The sequence below is a fragment of the Macaca nemestrina genome, unplaced genomic scaffold (genome assembly GCF_043159975.1).
Source record: "Macaca nemestrina isolate mMacNem1 unplaced genomic scaffold, mMacNem.hap1 Scaffold_127, whole genome shotgun sequence".
NCBI lineage: Eukaryota > Metazoa > Chordata > Mammalia > Primates > Cercopithecidae > Macaca > Macaca nemestrina.
Window position 1 is genome coordinate 5,509 of NW_027257610.1, and position 18,452 is coordinate 23,960.

The window sequence follows — 18,452 nt, forward strand, 5'->3', positions numbered from 1 at the left end:
AATGCATACTCCTGAGTCTAGTCCGGAAGATACCAAAATAAAGGACAAGCTGTGAAATAACTGACCTGTATTCTTTAACATTTCCAATTTCAGGAAACACAAAACCTGAGAAACTTGGATGCTGGACGGGTAAAAATCACATGACAAATCAATTCATCATCCTGGATTGGATCGTAGAAGAAGACAAAGTAAGAAAATTATGGAGACAGTTGACAGCATTTGAAAGTGAACTTTGTATATGACAGTTAAATTTCCGGATCTTGAGGAAAGTGAATGTGAGAGCATATCCTTGTGTTTAGGAAATACATTGAAACATTTAGGTATGGAAGGATATAGTATCTGATATTTATTTTCATTTGACTTAGAAAATTCATGGGGGAGGGGGGAAAGCAGTGATGTAAGATAGGAGCAGTTGGGCCTAAGTTGAGCCTGGTAAGTTATGTGGAAATTCACTACGCTGGTCTTGCAGATTTTCTGTGTCTTTGAAATTACATCCAAAAAGTTTAAAACGGAGAATATGCAAAACAAAAAGCGATTTGTGGAAGTGAGTGGACTGTCACCTCATTGATCCCTTCAGTTTTCGGCCATGAGCCAAGTCAGTCACATAATGGTTTTTGACCTGGGAATTAGAAATAGTGGCCAGATGACCAGGCTCTTTATCTAGTTAGGGAGAGAAGTGTGCACAAAGGCTGACAAGACCAAGCAGTGCGATGAGCTGCTTGTGGGCGTGATGCTGAGGGTCTGGGTCCTGTCTCAGGTGGCAGCTTGGGGGTTTTAAGCCAGAAAGCCACGTCTGATTCTCTTTCAGTGGGATCATTCTCGCAGCTTCAGAGAAAACTGCCCCAACTCGTCTTCACTCACGCTGGCCATTTTTGGTGGTGGTGGTTTTATTCTGCTAACACCGTTCTCACTGACAGTTTAGGGCCTTTGAGCGGATTTTTGCCTGTGTCTCGAAGATTCTCGTCTTGACAGCCGGTATGTTTCATTCCTGTTGTTCCGATTCTGTGTTAAGAGGGTTCTTCCCTGGCTTCACAGTTTGGAGTTGCTGCTGCATCTGTCTCTGCTTTAATTCTCTAGCCCATCTATCACTTGTCTCATCCCTTAAGAAGTGGCCTGCGTGAGATGCCATGAGACTGTCTGCCTTATCACCACTGCGACCCCAACCCGTAAGGACTTACAGAGAAGGCATTCAGTGAATGTGTGGAATTAATGTAATGGGTTAATAGCCACAAAATGTCTTAATGGTTGTTTTAGTCCATTTCCATGCTGCTGATAAAGACATACCCGAAACTGGGAAGAAAAAGATTTAGTTGGCGTTGCGGTTCCGCATGGCTGGGGAGGCCTCAGAATCATGGTGGGAGGCGAAAGGCACTTCTTACATGTCAGCAGCAAGAGAAAACGAGGTAGAAGCAAAAGCGGAAACCCCGATAAGCCATCAGATCTCATGAGACTTATTCACTATCACGAGAATAGCACAGGAAAGACGGGACCCAGTGATTCAGTTACCTCTCCCTAAGTCCCTCCCACGACACATGGGGATTCTGGGATGTAGAATTCAAGTTGAGATTTGGGTGGGGACACAGCCAAACCATAACCATAGCCAACACAGTCCTGGCCCATGGCCGGTGTTGAGCTGAGCTGCGACCGTGGCTGTGTGAGTTGGGGTGCGAGGCGTGCACACGCCTCTCAACGGTACAGTGAAAGGATTTGGAGGCTCAAACGTGTGACCTACAAAGAATCTCCAAAGATCAAGGTGCATTCACCCTAAAAAGAAAAATCTCAGTGCAGTTTACACCCAGTGTTTGCTTGCGGATATGGATTCTACAGTAATAAAATGAATAATTAAAAGTCTGTGAATAAATTTTAATGTCTTTATGGAACTGTAAACACTGATTTTCTTTCCTCACCCACCCATCTGTTGGTGAGTTTCAGAAGGTGGATGAACCGTGCTGCGGGGACAGAGAGGAGGGTGCAGCTTGGCCTCTGGGACCTAAGCTGAGAACTGAGTGACTGAGCTCTCTCCATTTCAGACGTCCACACGGAAGCTGTCCAGGCGGCTCTGGCCAGACACAAAGAGCAGAAGATGGCGGTGCCTATGCCTTCCAAACGCAGGTCCCTGGTCGTGTAGACCTCCATGGACGCCTACACCCCTCCAGGTAAGGGACACGCTCCCCGACGCTGCCTCCTGAACATGCTGGGCGCCTCAGAATTGACCGCTAGCCCAGAAGTTGGGTTTTTGCCTTCAAAATCATGGTGCAGAAATGCAGATTTTGTGAACCAGAAGTCCGAAAACAGTGCATGAAAAGTAACACTATGTATCTGTATAAATACACATTTTTAACTTTTCATCAAGATTGATACATATGATACATACCAGTAAAATCTCACACAGTTTTATTCATTTAATTCCTTGTAGGGAAAAGGGAAGAGTTTGTAACCCTATGGGTGGAATTGGACTTTTCTTCTGATTAGGCTGTTGCATGCATATTCTCAAATCTTCAGATAAGTGTGCTACATTATTGGATTGTTTTAGAACAAGCGAATTGGACAGTTTAGGCAGCTACCCGAATCAGGTCATAAACTTTGCCTGCAAGGTGCCAGCTAGTATTTTAGTTCCTGCAGGCCATAAGGTCTCTCACAACCACTCAACTCTGCCCTCAGCCATGGGTGACAGCAAGTGCGTATGACTGTCTACCAATAAAACTTTATTTACAAGAACAACGGACCAGATTTGGTGCAGGGACCTGCCAACCCCTGATCTAAATTACTGAAGGTAATAGCCAATTTATATTTCTGCTATATAATACTGCTTTTCTTTAATCTTGAATTTTACATAACTACCCCAATTCTCTCTTTTCTCTGCCCAAATAATTATAAACTACATTTCATGATCTTCACACCCAAGTAAAGCAGAAAGTTTAGTTATCCAGATACTTGTTAGAGACACGGATTGAACCTATGCTATTTGGTGTTTAGTTTCTGTGATTTTGATTCCAACATTATTCATGCCGTTGTTGCAAGCTTGTCTTCTCAAAGGACCTGAATCACCTTACATCCCACGTTGAAGCTACATATCACTTTAAATGACCCAGTATTTTTGCTCCAATACCAAAGAAACTTAAGGTACAATACGAATAGTTGAAAATGTACAACATTTTCGGGAGTATTTTTACTTCTGAAATTTAGCTTAGTCTTGGCAAGCAGTGAGACAGAAGGACGTGCTTCAGATCAGAGCTGAGGTCAAGCGTACGTCCACATTACTACAGGCAGCTCCTGAGTTTCACCTTTACATACCTTTACAAATGAAGGTACTGGAATTTAAAGGACAGAACTTAGAGTGCATCATTTTGGGTTTTCGTTGCTTTTTGTTTTGAGACAAGGTCTTGCTCTGTCACCAAGGTTGGAATTCAGCATCATGATGGCAGCTCTTGGCTCACTGCAGCTGTGACCACCTGGGCTCACGCGGTCCTCCCACTTCAACCTCAAGCAGCTGGGACCACAGGTGCTCGCCACCACACCCAGCTAATTTTTAAGTGTTTGTAGAGACAGGGTGTTCCTATGTCGTTTCTGTTTCTCATTGACACATAACGTGTTCTTCATCGAAAGAACGCAGTGCCAGCCAGGCAAGGGAGTGAATGCCATGCTAGCAAGTTGTTGACAAGGGAGCCCTTTCTGCCAACGTGCTCCTTTGGGCTCCTCCCTTTCCTTATTTTAATATTAAGCCACAGCACATAATGAAGGACTGGGCACGATAGCTCATGCCTATAACTGCAGTAATTTGGGAACCCAGGGCAGGTGTATGGCTTGAGCCCAAGGGTTCAAGGTCAGCCTGGACAACATGGCAAAATGTACAGAAATGCCTTTTGTACATCTTGTCTTCACCAAAAGTACAAAAAATTAGCTGAGCCTGGTGGTGTGCACCTGTAGTCCCAGCTACTTGGGAGGCTGAGGTGGGAGAATCACTTGAGCCCGGGAGGCAGAGGTTGCTGTCAGCTGAGATGGCACCACTGCACTCCAGCCGGGGCAACAGAGCAAGACCCCCATCTCAATTAGAAAAAAATAACGATAATAAATGCAGACTCTTTAAAAATGATTAGGCCAGGCATGGTGGCTCATGCCTCTAACCTCAGCAGTTTGGGAAGCCAAGGCAGGCAGATTGCTTGAGTTCCCAACATTTGAGACTAGCCTGGGCAACATTCCAAAGCCCATCCCTGCAAAACATACAGAAATCAGCCAGGAATGGTGGTGTGTGCCTGTGGTCCCAGCTGCTCGGGAGGCTGGAGTGGGAGGATCAGGGTGCAGTGAGCCATGATCGTGCCACTGCACTCCAGCCTGGGCAACAGAGCAAGACCCTATCTCAAAAATAACATGCTTACTCCTGTTTGTTTAGTTAATGGTTATAATTTGCCAAAACTTATGGCAAAATAATTGTATTTGTATGTGTTCTTTGTGTAACTAACAACATGGACGTAAAACATTTCAAGGGTTGAAATATTTTAAACCAAATTTTTGGCACTAACCAGTATGTAAGGCAACGGGCATTTTTCTTGACCACTTTGTATAAGAGAAAAGACTTTGAAATGGAAGAAACAGTGCGGTTACGGTTATTTGCTTATTTCTCGTATTGAATCCAACCGCTGACAAATGTTACTGGGTCATGTGTGATGAATAACCTCCTTGTACAGATGTCTGCAAAATATAAAAGAATATTATTTGAAATGTTATTTTTGTGAAATATTTGGATTTGACCAACAGTTTTATATCAGCCATAAAGCATCCTTTGTAAATTTTCATCAGGAGTCCTCTTGATATATCATATGGGGCAGTTTTGTAAAATCGTAAATGTCAATGTCATAAAAATTTTTTACTCCCAGCCTATTTGTGCTTAGCGATAGTTTGCATGTTTATTACCGTACTTACTTGATCCAAATCTTAGCTGCATTTTCTTACCTATTTTTCTTGGTTGTTGGTAACAGTGGTTAGATCTTACTCAGTTTCATTGCCCTTCAGAGAATGTTCTTGAAGTTTATCTTCTATGAAATGACTGGCTGCTGACCTGGATCCTAGTTTCTGGAGAAACTCTCATTAGGATTGTCGCAACGCTAGTATTCTATGGGTGAAACTTTCCTTTAGTTTCCGAATGTAAAGATAAAAGAATAATTTGCCAAAACTACTTCTAGCCATGATGAGAGAACAGGGACCCAAATCACCCATCTGCCCTAAACAACTGTAAAACTGCACAAAACGAATGAGGTGGCTGTTTTTAGTCTGTGACCACAGCTGTACCAGCCAGAACCTGAGGGCGAGGGCAGGAGAATGAATGAGATGCACCCACAGTACACTTGCCCTCTGGAGAACACCTGCAGACCGTGGTGCCGAGAGTTCAGGTGTGGGCGGAGTATGGCCATCCTACCACATCCAGAAGGCGGAGCTCGGAGAGAGCTCAGGTGTGGCGGAGCATGGCCACCCTACCACGTCCAGGAGGGGGGGAGATCAGAGAGAGCTCAGGTGTGGCGGAGCATGGCCATCCTACCATGTCCGGGAGGGGGAGATCAGAGAGAGCTCAGGTGTGGCGGAGCATGGCCGTCCTACCATGTCCGGGAGGGGGAGATCAGAGAGAGCTCAGGTGTGGGCGGAGCATGGCCATCTTACCACGTCCAGGAGGGGGAGACCCAAGTGGGTGCAGGATGGGAGCTCTCCACAGATTCACACCAACAGCGAATCCAACCAAGCCTGCCCATGTCACGATGACCCAGCCGTGCCTGTGCTAACTGCTAAAACAAGAGCTGGAAAGCTTCAGAGGGAGGTTAGGGATCCTGAGTGTGCTCAACAAGTTACCCACAATGTGTAATATTCAGCAAATAATCACCGCATACACAGAGAAACGGGGGGTAGAATCTGTGGTCAAGAAAAAGGCAGTAAAAAGTGCACACACATGCAGGATGGTCTCTGTCACTCACCACATGCGGCGGCTGAGCACATGACGTGTGCCTGGTCTGAACTGGATTTGCTGCGTGAAAGACATGCCAGTTAATATAAAAAATAGAAAATATTGTATTTGTTTTTTTTTTTAATTTGAGACGGAGTCTAGCTCTGTTGCCCAGGCTAGAGTGCAGTGGTGTGATCTCGGCTCACTGCAATCTCCGCCTCCCGGGTTCATGCCATTCTCCTGCCTCAGCCTCCCAAGTTGCTGCCCGCTGCCACGCCTGGCTAATTTTTTGTATTTTTAGTAGGCACGGGGTTTCACCGTGTTAGCCAGGATGGTCTCGATCTCCCGATCTCGTGATCCACCCGCCTCGGCCTCCCAAAGTGCTGGGATTACAGACTTGAGCCACCGCATCCGGCCTATTTGTATTTCTTATTGCAAGTATAGCATGAGCATTTTGAGTTAAAAATATACCAGTAAAATTAATTATACCTGTTTATATATTTATATGAGGCTACAAGGAAGGTTTCAAGTTCTATAACAGGACTCTCATAATTCTGTTGGAAAGTGCCAGTCTACATGTCTGATACAGCAGAAAACTGAGTTTTTAAATCTGCAATTATAAATATTTAGGGAATCAGAGTACAACGTGTCAGAGAATGAAAATATTTTAATTCTTGAGCCAGAGGAAGGGAAGACACTTTTCACTATAATGCAGTTGGGGAATTTCAGGTTCTGTACACGATAATCTTGAGAATTGTCACTCCCTCCTCACAGGTAAAAAGCTGAGCAAACTGAAAAATCAGCAGCTCTTCTTAAACCTGCAAGAGACGTGAGGTCACCGGCAAGCCACTGTCCCCAGATTGGCTGGACAGGTAAAGCAGATGAATCACCATACACTGGAGCACAATGCTCCAAGGAACCCACGCTGGGATTGGAAACCCTGAACTGGAATTGACAAATTGCTGTGGTGAGGTGTGGCCACGTCTGAGAGTTAAAACCTCCAGGAGGCCTGTGCATATGGGTCTCATGCTTTTGTGAGTTGTATCATCAGAAGCTCAATCAGGTTCTCGAAGTAAACATCAGAGAAAAATCCCCTCATACTTACTACAGGGGAAAGAGAATAGGAATCATTTTTCAATATGCAAGTGCACTCTTCACTAGGTCCACCTTCCTGAGAAGCTAGTTAAGTGGAGACTAACCTGGTGGGATTTTATCAGAGCCTTCTGACCTGGGAGAAAGGGAAATACCCAACTCCAACCTCCAGAGCTGAAAAGCAAAAAAGAACGGAGTATCCAAGCACTATGGGACTTCCACAGAGGCATAAAATATGCATAACGGTAATACAAGGGGGAAGAAAGAGGAACAGAAGAAATATTTGTAACAGTAATAGCTGAATTTCCTCAGATTAATGCCAGACACCAAACCATAGATCCAGGAAGCTCAAGAAACACCAAGAAGGATAAATGTAAAAACGATGACGACAAAAACAAAACAAAAATAAACTCTATTTGGGCATAAAATATTGAAACTATGGTGAATCAAAGATTAAAAAGCAAAGAAACCAGAGTAATCTCCTTCCCTATGGAGGATCAAAGATAAGAATTATTTTCAACTTCCCCTCAAAAACCATGAAAGCAAGAAGTGGAGTGAAGTATTTAAACTATTGAGAGGAAAAAAATTCCATTAACCTAGAAGTCTATACTCTGTGAAATTATCTTTCAAAAGTGAAGAAAAAGAAAAGACCTTCTCCTACAAAAATTGAAAAATTTGTTGCCGGTAGACCTGCCTTGCAAAAAATGTTCAAAGTTCTCTAGAGAAAATAGTAGAGGTCAGTAACTCAGCTGTGCACAAAGAAAGGAAGAGCACAGTCTGTTTACAGGGCTCACAGCTGTCATCCTAACACTCTGGGAGGCAAAGATGGGAGTAGAGCTGGAGGCCGCTTAGTTGAGACCAGCCTGGGCAACGTTGTGAGACTCTGTCTCATTAAAAAAAAAGCCAAACGTGGTGGCCAACACCTATAGTGCCAGCTACTTTGAGAGGCTGAGACGGGTCACTTCTTGAGCCCAGGATCCCGTTCAAGGCTGCGGTGAGCTATAATGATGCTGCTCCACTCCAGCCTGGGCAACAGAGAAAGACCTTGTCTGTTTAAAAAAATAAATAGAAAAACAAAAAGCATTAAAGAAGAAATAGTGAAGGTAGAAGAAAATCTTTCATTTTTCTTAACAGATCTAACTTAACAGTTCATTCATAATAGCGACGGTAAATATACTGTATTATATGCTTATGTATATGTCATATACACACACTTAAATATAAGTGAAATGAATGAGAGCAGTGATACCCAAGGGATGGGAGAGAGCAATTAGGAATTAGGGTTATTTTGTTATTATAGTGTGCTTGCATTATCAAGAAACCAGTGTAGTGTCATTTGAAAGTGGACTTGGGTTACTTGTAAATTTATATTGCAAATTCCAAGGCAGCCACTTAAAAAAAAAAAAAAAAAGTAACTGATATGCTAAGAAAGGAAAGAAAATAAATCATAGAATATGCTCAATAAAGACCACAAGGAAAAAAAAGTGAAAGACAAAAACAAAGAACAAGGGCAACAAATAGAAAATAGTAACAAATATGGTAGATGTTAATTCAACTGTATATTATTACTTTCAATGTCAGTCCAAATGCACCGAACTATATATTATCTATAAGAAATCCACTTTAGATATAAAGACATACATATAGATCAACAGTAAAGGGATGGCAAAAGATATAAATGTTAACACTAATTTTTTGGTGTGCAATGGCCTGATATCTCACTGCAACCTCTGCCTTCCAGGTTCAAGTGATTCTCCCTCAGCCTCCCGAGTAGCTGGGATTACAGGCATTTGTCGTCATGCCTGGGTAATTTATTTATTTTTTCTATTTTTGTACAGATGGGATTTCACCGTGTTGGCCAGGCTGGTCTTGAACTCCTGACCTCAGGTGATCATTCTGCCTTGCCCTTCTAAAGTGCTGGGATTACAGGCATGAGCCACCGTGCCCGGCCAACACTCATTTTGAAAAATGGAAGTGGTGATATTAATTTTAGACAGAGTCGACTTTACATCAAGGAAAGTTAGCAGAGATGACTATTACGTAATAAAGAGGTCAATACTCCAAGAAGATGTAACAATCCTTAAATGTACTTTTGCTAACAAAGTATCAGAATTCCAAAGTAAAAACTGATAAACTTCAAGGAGAAATAATTAACCCACTATTATAGTTGGAGACGTTAACACCCCTTTATCAGAAATGGACCAATTCAGTAGCCAGAAAAGCAGTAAGGACAAAATTGAAATCGGCATCCTCAGTCAACTGTATGTAACTGAAGTTTATAGACTATTTCCTCCAACAGCAGCAGAATACACAACATTCACCAAGACATACCATGTTGTGGTCCATTAAACACACCTTAACACATTTAAAAGAATAGGAATCAAACAAGTATGTTCTCAACCACAGTAAAGTAGAAATCAATAATGGACGACTGGAAAATATATTAGGATATTAAACAGTACACTTATACATAATACATTGTTCAAGGAAGAAACCTGAAGATTTCTTTGAATTTTTGAAGTAAATGAAAATGAAAACTTGTTAAAATTTGTGAGCTGCAGTGACAGTAATGTTTATAGGGAAATTTATAGATTTAAATGCATACGTTAAAAATAAGATCTAAAATCAATCAGCTTCCACCTTCGAAAACTAGAAAAAGAACATCCAATTAAATTCTAAGCAGGAGACAAATAATGAAAGAGCAGAAATCAATACATTGAAAACAGAATATCAGTAGAGAAAAATCAATGAAACCAAAAGCTGGTTCTTTGAGAGAAAATCTGTAAGCCTCTAACAAGAAAAAGAAATACAGCAGATAAATTACCAATATCAGAAATGAAATAAGGGACATAACTACAGATCCCATGGACATTAAAAGGATAATAAAAATTATGAATAACTCTATGGCCACAAATTTGATAACGTGGATGAAATGAACCAATTTCTTTAAAGACAGAATTTGCCAAAATTTGAACAGGAAGAAACGATCTGTATGGGCCTGTATCTGTTAAATTGAATCAGTGGTTAATAACCTTTCAAAACAGGAAGTGCCAGGCCCAGATGGGTTCACTGGTGAATTCTACCAAATATCTAAGAAGAAATTATACCAATTATCTACAATCTCTTTCAGAACATAGAAGCTGAGGAATACTTCTTAACTCATTCTATAGAGCCAGCATCATTTTAATATCAAATACCATTTTAATAACAAAATATTACAAGAAAACTACAGAACATCTCTCATGAACATAGATGCAGTAATCTTCAATAAAATATTAGCAAATCTAGCAAAAATTGTGCACTAAAACCACATGGAATTTCACGTATCCAAAGCCGGTTTAACATTGAAAAGCCAATTAACGTAATTCATCACATTAATGGGTCAAAGACTAACAGATGCCTCATCTAAGAAGATATAGAGATGGCAAATCGACGTATGAGATGATGCTTCACATCACGTGTCATAGAGAAATGCAGATGAAAGCAACAGTAAGATATCACTACACCAGAATCCAGAACACTATCAACACCAAAGCCTGTGAAGATGTGGAGCTGTGGGAATTCTCTCTCATTCATGGCGGGTCTTAATAAAAATAGAACAGCCTTTAGGAAGACAGATTGGTGGTTTCTTACAAAACTATACTCTTACCATATGATAAAGCAATTACACTCCTTGGCATTTGCTCAAAGCAGTTGAAAACTTATGTCTACACACAAAAGCCTGCAAGTAGATATTTAGAGCAGCCTTATTCATAGATGTCAAAACTTGGAAGCAACCAAAATGCCCCTCAGTAGGTGAATGTATAAGTGAGCTGTGGTACATCCAGACAATGGGATATTATTTGAGGCTGAAAATAAATGAGCTATCCATAAAAAGACACGGAGGAAACTTAAAGGGCATATTGCTAAGTGAAAGAAGCAATCTGAAAAGGTTGTTGTATGATTCCAGCTTTACAACATCCTGGAAAAGGCAAGACTATGGAGACTGTAAGAAGATCAGTTGTTGCCAGGGGGAGGCAGGGATGAATAGGCAGAGCAGGAGAGTTTTTAGTATCATGTGATCTCTGTATGATACTGTAATAGTGGATACATGTTATGCATTTGTCCAGAGCCATATATTGTACAACACCAAGAATGAACCCTGATGTGAATGATGGAGTTGGAGTGGTAATGATGTTTCACTGTAGAAGTATCAGTTGTGACAAATGTACCAGTCTGGTAGGCAATGTCCATGATAGGAGACGCTGTGCATATATAGGGTATACATGAGACATCACTATGAAGCTGGAAAATATGACACTGAGATGAAATGGCGCTGATGGGCTTAACAGGTTGGAGAAGGAAGATGAAGTCTGTGGGCTCGAAGGGAGATGAAAAGGAATTAACCAAAGTGAAGCCCAGAGAAACAAAATGAAAGGAAAGCCAACAGAACCTCAAGCTCCTGTGATACGTCAATATACTTGTAATACAAGAAGGAAAAGAGAGAGAAGAGCAAGAACCTTTGAAAACAGGAGTCAAAATTTTCTCAGATTGATGTCAAACACCTGTGTCCGGCCCCGAGAAGTTCAGTGAACTCCAAGCAGAACAAGTATAACAAGAAGCACATCCGAGTTCATGATAGCCAAAGTACTGAAATCCCAAGATTAAGAGGAGATCCTGAAAGGACTCAGAAGGAAAAGACACGTTACATACCAGAGAAGCATTTCAAAAACGCGTGACTTCTGTGAAGATACAGTGGAGACCAGAAGACCATGGAAAGACATTTTTTTAAAGCACTAAAAGCAGGAGAAAGGCCTGTCAACTCATATCCAGGGAAAATCTCCTTTATAAACAGGGGTGAAACAACACATTCCCAAATATGAAAGCTGAGAGAATGTGTTATCAGCAGAACTACACTATAAACGTGCTAAAGAATGTACTTGGCTGATTGCAAAGGATATCAGATGAAAGGTTAGCTCTACGGAAAAGAACCCTAGAAATCATAACAGTGCACTCTAAATTTTCTAGAATATAAAATCATAGAATATTTTACTCTGATTTTATGGTTTTTGGTTTTTTTATGATCTTATAATTTTATGATATAAAATCATACAATGTACACACTTCTCTATGCCTCCTTTACCTGTTTTGAAGTCCTTGCTGTACCATGCACCAGTAGTTTATTTCTTATTATTTATTTATATTCTATTTGATAGATATGACACATTCTGTTTATTCATTTACCAGTTGGTTATTCATTGTTTCCATATTCAGCTGCCATTGACATTAATGTACATATCTTTGTGTATGCATATAATTTCTTTTATCTTAAGTGGATGCCAAGTAGCATGATTGAGTCTTATTGTAAGTTTAGGTTTAGCTTTTTAAAAACTGCCAAATTATTTACAAAATAACTGCACCATTTCACATTTCCACCAGCAGCATATGCTCATCCCAGTTTCTCCACATCATCACCACCAATAGTTACTGTTATTTTTATTTTTGTCATTCTAATTGATGTGGAATGGTATATCATTGTGTATTTACTTTGCAACAATGAATGATGCTAAGCATTTTTAATGTGCTTATTAGCTTTTAATGTGCTAATTCCTATTCATAGCCATTTGTATATATTGGTAAAATGTTCAGATTTTTTGCTCATGTTGTAAATGGGTTGGTTGTCATCTTATGGGTTACAGGTGCCTTATGCAATCTGAATATAAGAGTTTTACAGATGTAACGTTTCTCAGTGAAAGAACAAACTACTATGTAGCAGACAGAACAAAGCCTTTCCCCCAAGATACCCAGGTCCTATTCCCCAGAACTTATGAACCTGTTGTCTGAAGTGGTTAAAAGGCATTTTGCAGCTGATTAATTTAAGATCTTGAGATGGGACCATTATCCTGGTTTAAGTAGGTAGACCCACTGTAATCAAGAAGGTCCTTAAAAGAGAAAAGAACTGGAGACTGGATTGATGCACTTTAAAGATGAAGAGGGGCCATGAGTCAGGGACACAGGTGGCCTCTAAAAGTTGGGAAAGGTAAAGAAATGGATTCTCCTTTGAAGCCTCCAGAAGGAACGTAGTTCTGCTGACACTTAGATTTTACACTTCTGACTTCTTCATCAATAGGATAATAGATTTGTCTTGTTGTAAGCCACTAAGATCAAGGTAATTTGTTACATTAGTTATAGGGAGATAATCATCTTTTAAAACTTACTAGTTTTCTATTTTAATGAAGTCCATTTCACTAATTTTCATGGGTTGTGTCTTTGGGAGTTTTAGAAGTGTCATGGTCTTACTGTTCTTTCATTTAGGTCTGTGATCCATTTGGAGTTAATTTTTGTGTGTGCAGTAAAGATCTAAGTCGGATTTTTGTTTTCGTTTGGTTTGGGGGATTCTTTCCCCCACGGTTTTTCTTTTTGGTGTGTGGGTACCCAGTTGCCACTGCAACATTTGTTGAAAAAACAAACTACCTTTCTTTTACTGAATTGTCTTGAGACCTTTGTCAAAAATAAATTAATCATAAATATAAGGCTTTATTTCTGAGTTTAATTCTGTTCCTTTGATGTATACATCTATTTTTGTGCGAATACCACTGCCTTAATAACTATGACTTTATGTAAAGTTTTGAAATCAGATAGTGAAGTCTTCCAACATTGTTTCCCTTTTTCAAATTTATTTTGGCTATTGTAGGTCCTTTGTATTTCCAGATAAAATTGAGAATAAGCTTTCCATTTCACACACAGCCTTCTGGGATTTTATTAGGCAGTGCCTTGAATTAATGGAACAGTTTTGGAAGAATTGTCTTGATAATGCTGCGTTTTCGAATTCACGATCATGAATCTGCCTCCATTTATTTAGTTTCCATTTATTTGGATCTTTAATGTCTCTCCGTAATGTTTTATAGTTGTCATTGTACACATTTTGCACCTTTTTGTTAGAAGTTCAGCTGAATGTCTTCTGCTTTTGATGCTATTGTGAATGGAACGATTTTCTTAATTTTATTTTCAGGTTTTTTATTGCTAGTATATGTATATCTTTATCTTGTGTCCTATGATCCCATCAAACTTTGTTTTAGTAATTTTTGGTGTACTTCTTGCCATTTTCTACATGCCAAAGTCAGGTCATCTATGAATAAAGACACTTTTATTCCTTTCTAATCTGGATGTCTTTATTACTAAACTTGTTAATTTATTTCACCAGCTAGAACCTGCCAGATAATGTTGAATAAAAGTGGCAAGAGGGGACATCTTTGTCTTGTTCTCCATCTTAGGGAAAACGCATTCTATTGTTTACCATTAAATACAATGTTAGCTGTGGCTTTTCAGGAATGTACTTTAACAGGTTGAGGAAATTGCCTTCTATTCATGGTTTGTTGAGTTTCGTTCTCTTGAATTTGTCAGTACTTTTCTATGTCTCCTAAGGTTAACACGCGGTTCTACTCCGTAATTCTTTACCGCGTATGACATTAATTCAGTTTTGAATGTTAAATCAACCTGACTTCCTGTCCCCATGGTGTGTAATTCTAGTCACCACTGGTCATGCTGTATCATCCATTTCATATGCTGCTTGCTTGGTTTGCTGCTATTCTGTCGAGTGTCTATATCACATTATTCTGCAGGTTTCTTGGAAAAGGTAGGTGGGAGTGAGGAATGAAAGATTGGAAAGGGTTTTGAGAAGACGTTCTGGGGAGATGGTTGTGCTCCAAATGGACACCTGGTTGTGTACCTTTCTCAAAAGTCTCAAGGCTGTGTCAGTTTTACTTTTACTTTTATATAAATTGTGTAAGTTTTCTTAAAAGGCAGGGTCGGCCAGGCGCAGTGGCTCATGCCTGTAATCCCAGCACTTTGGGAGGCCAAGGCAGGCAGATCATGAGGTCACGAGGTCAGGAGATCGAGACCAGCCTGGCCAATATGGTGAAACCCCGTTTCTGCTAAAAATACAAGAATGAGCCAGGCATGGTGGCACTTGCCTATAATCTCAGCTACTTGGGAGGCTGAGGCAAGAGAATCACTTGAGCCGGGGAGTGACAGGTTACTGTGAGCAGAGATGACACCACTGCACCCCACCCTGGGCAACAGAGCAAGACTCTGTCTCAAAAGAAAAAAAAGCAAGATGATAGAGAATTTTCAGGCTCCTAATATTATTGCTTGTCTAACAAGTAAACTTTTTAAAAAATTCCCAAACAGCGTAAGTCATGTGACAGTGGTAATAAGTGTGAATATTGTTTGCCCTTACTGTCTTTTAAGAAGCAAACCAGTGTCTTAAGATTATTTGCTGTGACTCCTTCTCTCACCCAATGATCTGGAGCTGCTCACCTGAGCCAGCGCCTCCCATCACTCACTTGTAGGTAGGATTCTGAGTGTCATTCTTACGTTGAAGTTTAACAAATACAGCAGCAATTTATTCCCAAAAACCTTGGTGCTGCATGAAAAGTTATTAAATGAAAAATGTTCTCGCGAATTATAGTGAAAAAAGGGATGTATTTTCTCATAATCCAAGATATCCAATTTGTACAGATAGAAAAATCAATAATGACAATGTATAAGAAACGAATAGTGTAAAGGTGAATAGATTTGAGTGCAAAATGTAACATGAGGGTTTGTTGTGTGCCCCAGAGGAAAGCGGGGAGGTGGAGGGGCCGCTCTATGTGAGGCACATTCTGCTTTCCCTCCTGTTACCATCATCAGCGTCTTGATCCTTAGAGAGCTGCATGGGTATCGAACACACCGATGTAGAAATAAATCAGCTGCATGGGTATCTAACACACTGACATAGAAAGAAATCAGTTGTATGGGTAACTAACACACAGACGCAGAAATCACCTGCATGGGTATCTAACACACCGATGTAGAAACAAATCAGCTCTATGGGTAACTAACACACAGATGCAAAAATCACCTGCAAGGGTATCTAACACACACACCAACGTAGAAATAAATCAGAGCCCAGAAGAGCATCTCAGCCCCATCTCGGGGCTAAACATAGTCACACTGAGACTCCTGAGAGCTGCACAGGCCCTCCGCCTCCCCTTGCCCTCTCACTTTCTGACTGACACAAGAAAACACTTGGTTTCTTCCCAAACTGCTGTGTAGAGGAAATGTGTCAGTGCATCTTTGAGATGACAGTATCAAACATCTTATAGCATGTTTGTATAAGGTGCTTTGGAAGCAAAATTCATTATGCTAAAATAAATGGTTCATTATCTGAAAAGTGGTTTAAATTCTCAAGAGTGTCTACGGCAAAAAGTCATTAAACAACTGTTCAGACTTGCGTGAAGTAAATCTGTGTTGGAGGGACTGAGATTGTAGTGCCTGTTTTTGCTGCAGCATATAGCAAATTGCCTTTCTTCTTACACAGATACCTCTTATGGCTCAGAAGATGAAGGCTCAGTGCAGGTGGACTCCCAGGGCGCCCCGACCTCCAGCCAGGGCAGCATCAAAGTGGAGCACTGGATCAGTCAGGCCATCCACGGCTCCACCACGTCCACCACCTCCTCGTCCTCCACGCAGAGCGGGGGCAGCAGAGCTGCCCACAGGCTAGCGGATGTCATGGCCCAGACCCCCATGGGTGAGCACGCTTCACAGTGTCTTTCTGTGCCTGTTGTCTAAACCCCTTTGTGTGTGCACGTTTTCCTCTGTTTGTATCTTGGCTGTGGAATCCCTTAGTGGAAAGAGCGCAGAGCCCCTCTGGCCCCTGGGGTGCTTTGGTTGGATTGTTTCTGGAAGCTGCTGTACTGCTTTTCTCATGCCCAGGTTCCTCCCACAGCTGGAATTCCAGGGGCCTTGTTACTGGGGAATCCCGCAGCCATATCCGAATTCCAGGGGCCTTCTGTTTTATAAGTCCTTTCGTGTTCCTGGGGAATCCTGCAGCCATATCCGCTTCTATCTTTTCTTCTCACTTATGCTCCTGCGTGAAACCTTAACAGTCCCAGTCAACAGGACAGGGTTTTAAAGTGTGCTCCTCCTGACCACGGGAGTCATTTAAGGAAACGAGGGCTTTAAGCACGGCCGCTTTACGCTGCTGTCTGCCACAGGTGTTCAGATTTCTTGGGCGTGGCGCACTGTCTTGTGTAGGTTCTATGACAAGGGAGATCCTCTGTATTAGAAAAAGAGCAAAGTTAGGATCACTGCCCTACAACGTTTGAAGATGCCGTGGAAAAGGAGTGAAGTGAGAATTACTAGAGCTAGAGTCGACACGTGGGGGAGCCACGATGAGCCTCGCGTCGCTCTGCCTTTGAATGGTTCAGGAGAAAATGTTTTCCATCAAGTATGGGACTTGGGTTGAATAGGTTTTGGTGTGTGTCTCTATTAAAGCAGTAACCGGAGATGACTGTGTACCACTTCGCCGATGACGGAGCACGAGCCGCAGGCTCAGACCCTCCCGGCACCAGCTACCACAGGAAAGCCTGATCTCTGCAAAACCCTCAGTGGGAAGCAGGTGGACGTCATGTGTGATCAGATAGCCGACAGACACCCCAGAACCCCAGAATGTTCACTTCTAGATCACTGACTCCTTCACACCCAGAGGTGTTTGGGATTGACTTGGGTCCCAGCCCCTTCGGTGCTCACTGACACTGAAAGCGTCAACTGTTTTCTGTCTGGAACAGGAGTTTGCTGTCAGGAGAGCTGGGTCTGTCTCACTTTTCCCAATTACTGCTGCTGGGATCTTGAAGTCCCTTCTCCTGCTTTAGGCTTGAGTGAGGGAAAAAAAATTGAAAACAATAATTTTTCTCTCTCAACTGTTGTGAGTATAAAGGAGAAAACAGAAATACTCTTTAAAAGTTTGCAAAGTAGTACTCAAATGCAAAGCAGTGTTAAACTTCAGTTTGACACAGTTTCAGGAACATGTACACTCGTTTATGTGAATTAATAACCCTACCTGAAATCACAGCAGGCTAAACATTGAACAGAAATGTGTGACTGCTACGTATTTTTCCATAATAAAATTCCATGTGTATATTGGATTGCAGGATAGTGGCCAAGGCTCTGCCAGACGTGAACGGGGAGGCCAGACACCGCCTCTGCCACTTGGTGGAAGCATTTGTATCCTCAGATTTTATTCAATTTTAAGAAAATGCACAGAATCTTACCAAGGAAAACACATATTTTTGAATAAATGGATCACTGCACTTGGGCCTCCCTTTGTGGGTTTACCCTTTCAATACTGGAGGAAGTTTTAGTACAAAGAATTAATTTATCCAAACTATGAGGGGCTCCTAACTCATGTACGTCAGGGCTCAGTGTGACCCAAATGTAACTCTCGGCTGATCGCGTTCCGGTAATTTCTAATTGGGCACAAAGATAATCCTCCTAGACTATCTGGAAATTTTCTATAAGTTTGGGAGTTTTTTGGAAAAGCTGTGACAAAATAATGAAACTTGAAGAGCAGAAATATTTTGTGTGGCAAAAGAAGAGAAGTAAAAAGTCAGATGTGCATTTGACCTTCTGA

General features: G+C 41.3%; 1 protein-coding gene and 1 long non-coding RNA gene across 14 annotated transcripts in view; one reads left to right on the forward strand and one right to left on the reverse strand.

Annotated features, from left to right (window-relative positions):
* Positions 1-1,842: 1,842 nt before the first annotated feature.
* Positions 1,843-18,452, reverse strand: part of LOC139361277 (uncharacterized) — a 157,832-nt gene continuing 141,222 nt past the window's right edge. The window contains exons 3-5 of one of the 2 annotated variants that reach the window (XR_011618828.1): positions 4,951-17,099; positions 4,521-4,689; positions 1,843-2,240 (exon numbers count right to left, since the gene is read on the reverse strand). This is a non-coding gene — a long non-coding RNA (uncharacterized lncRNA). Of the gene's footprint in view, positions 2,241-4,520; positions 17,100-18,452 lie in introns of both variants that reach the window. The other variant, XR_011618827.1, reaches the window with a different exon arrangement.
* LOC139361275 (disco-interacting protein 2 homolog C-like) overlaps positions 2,040-18,452 on the forward strand; it is a 59,455-nt gene continuing 43,042 nt past the window's right edge. For all 12 annotated transcript variants that reach the window (XM_071089881.1, XM_071089880.1, XM_071089883.1 and 9 more), the window contains exons 1-2: positions 2,040-2,156; positions 16,362-16,571. In XM_071089881.1, coding sequence (XP_070945982.1) covers positions 2,135-2,156; positions 16,362-16,571 — 232 coding nt within the window. In that variant the 5' untranslated portion in view covers positions 2,040-2,134. The remainder of the gene's footprint in view (positions 2,157-16,361; positions 16,572-18,452) is intronic.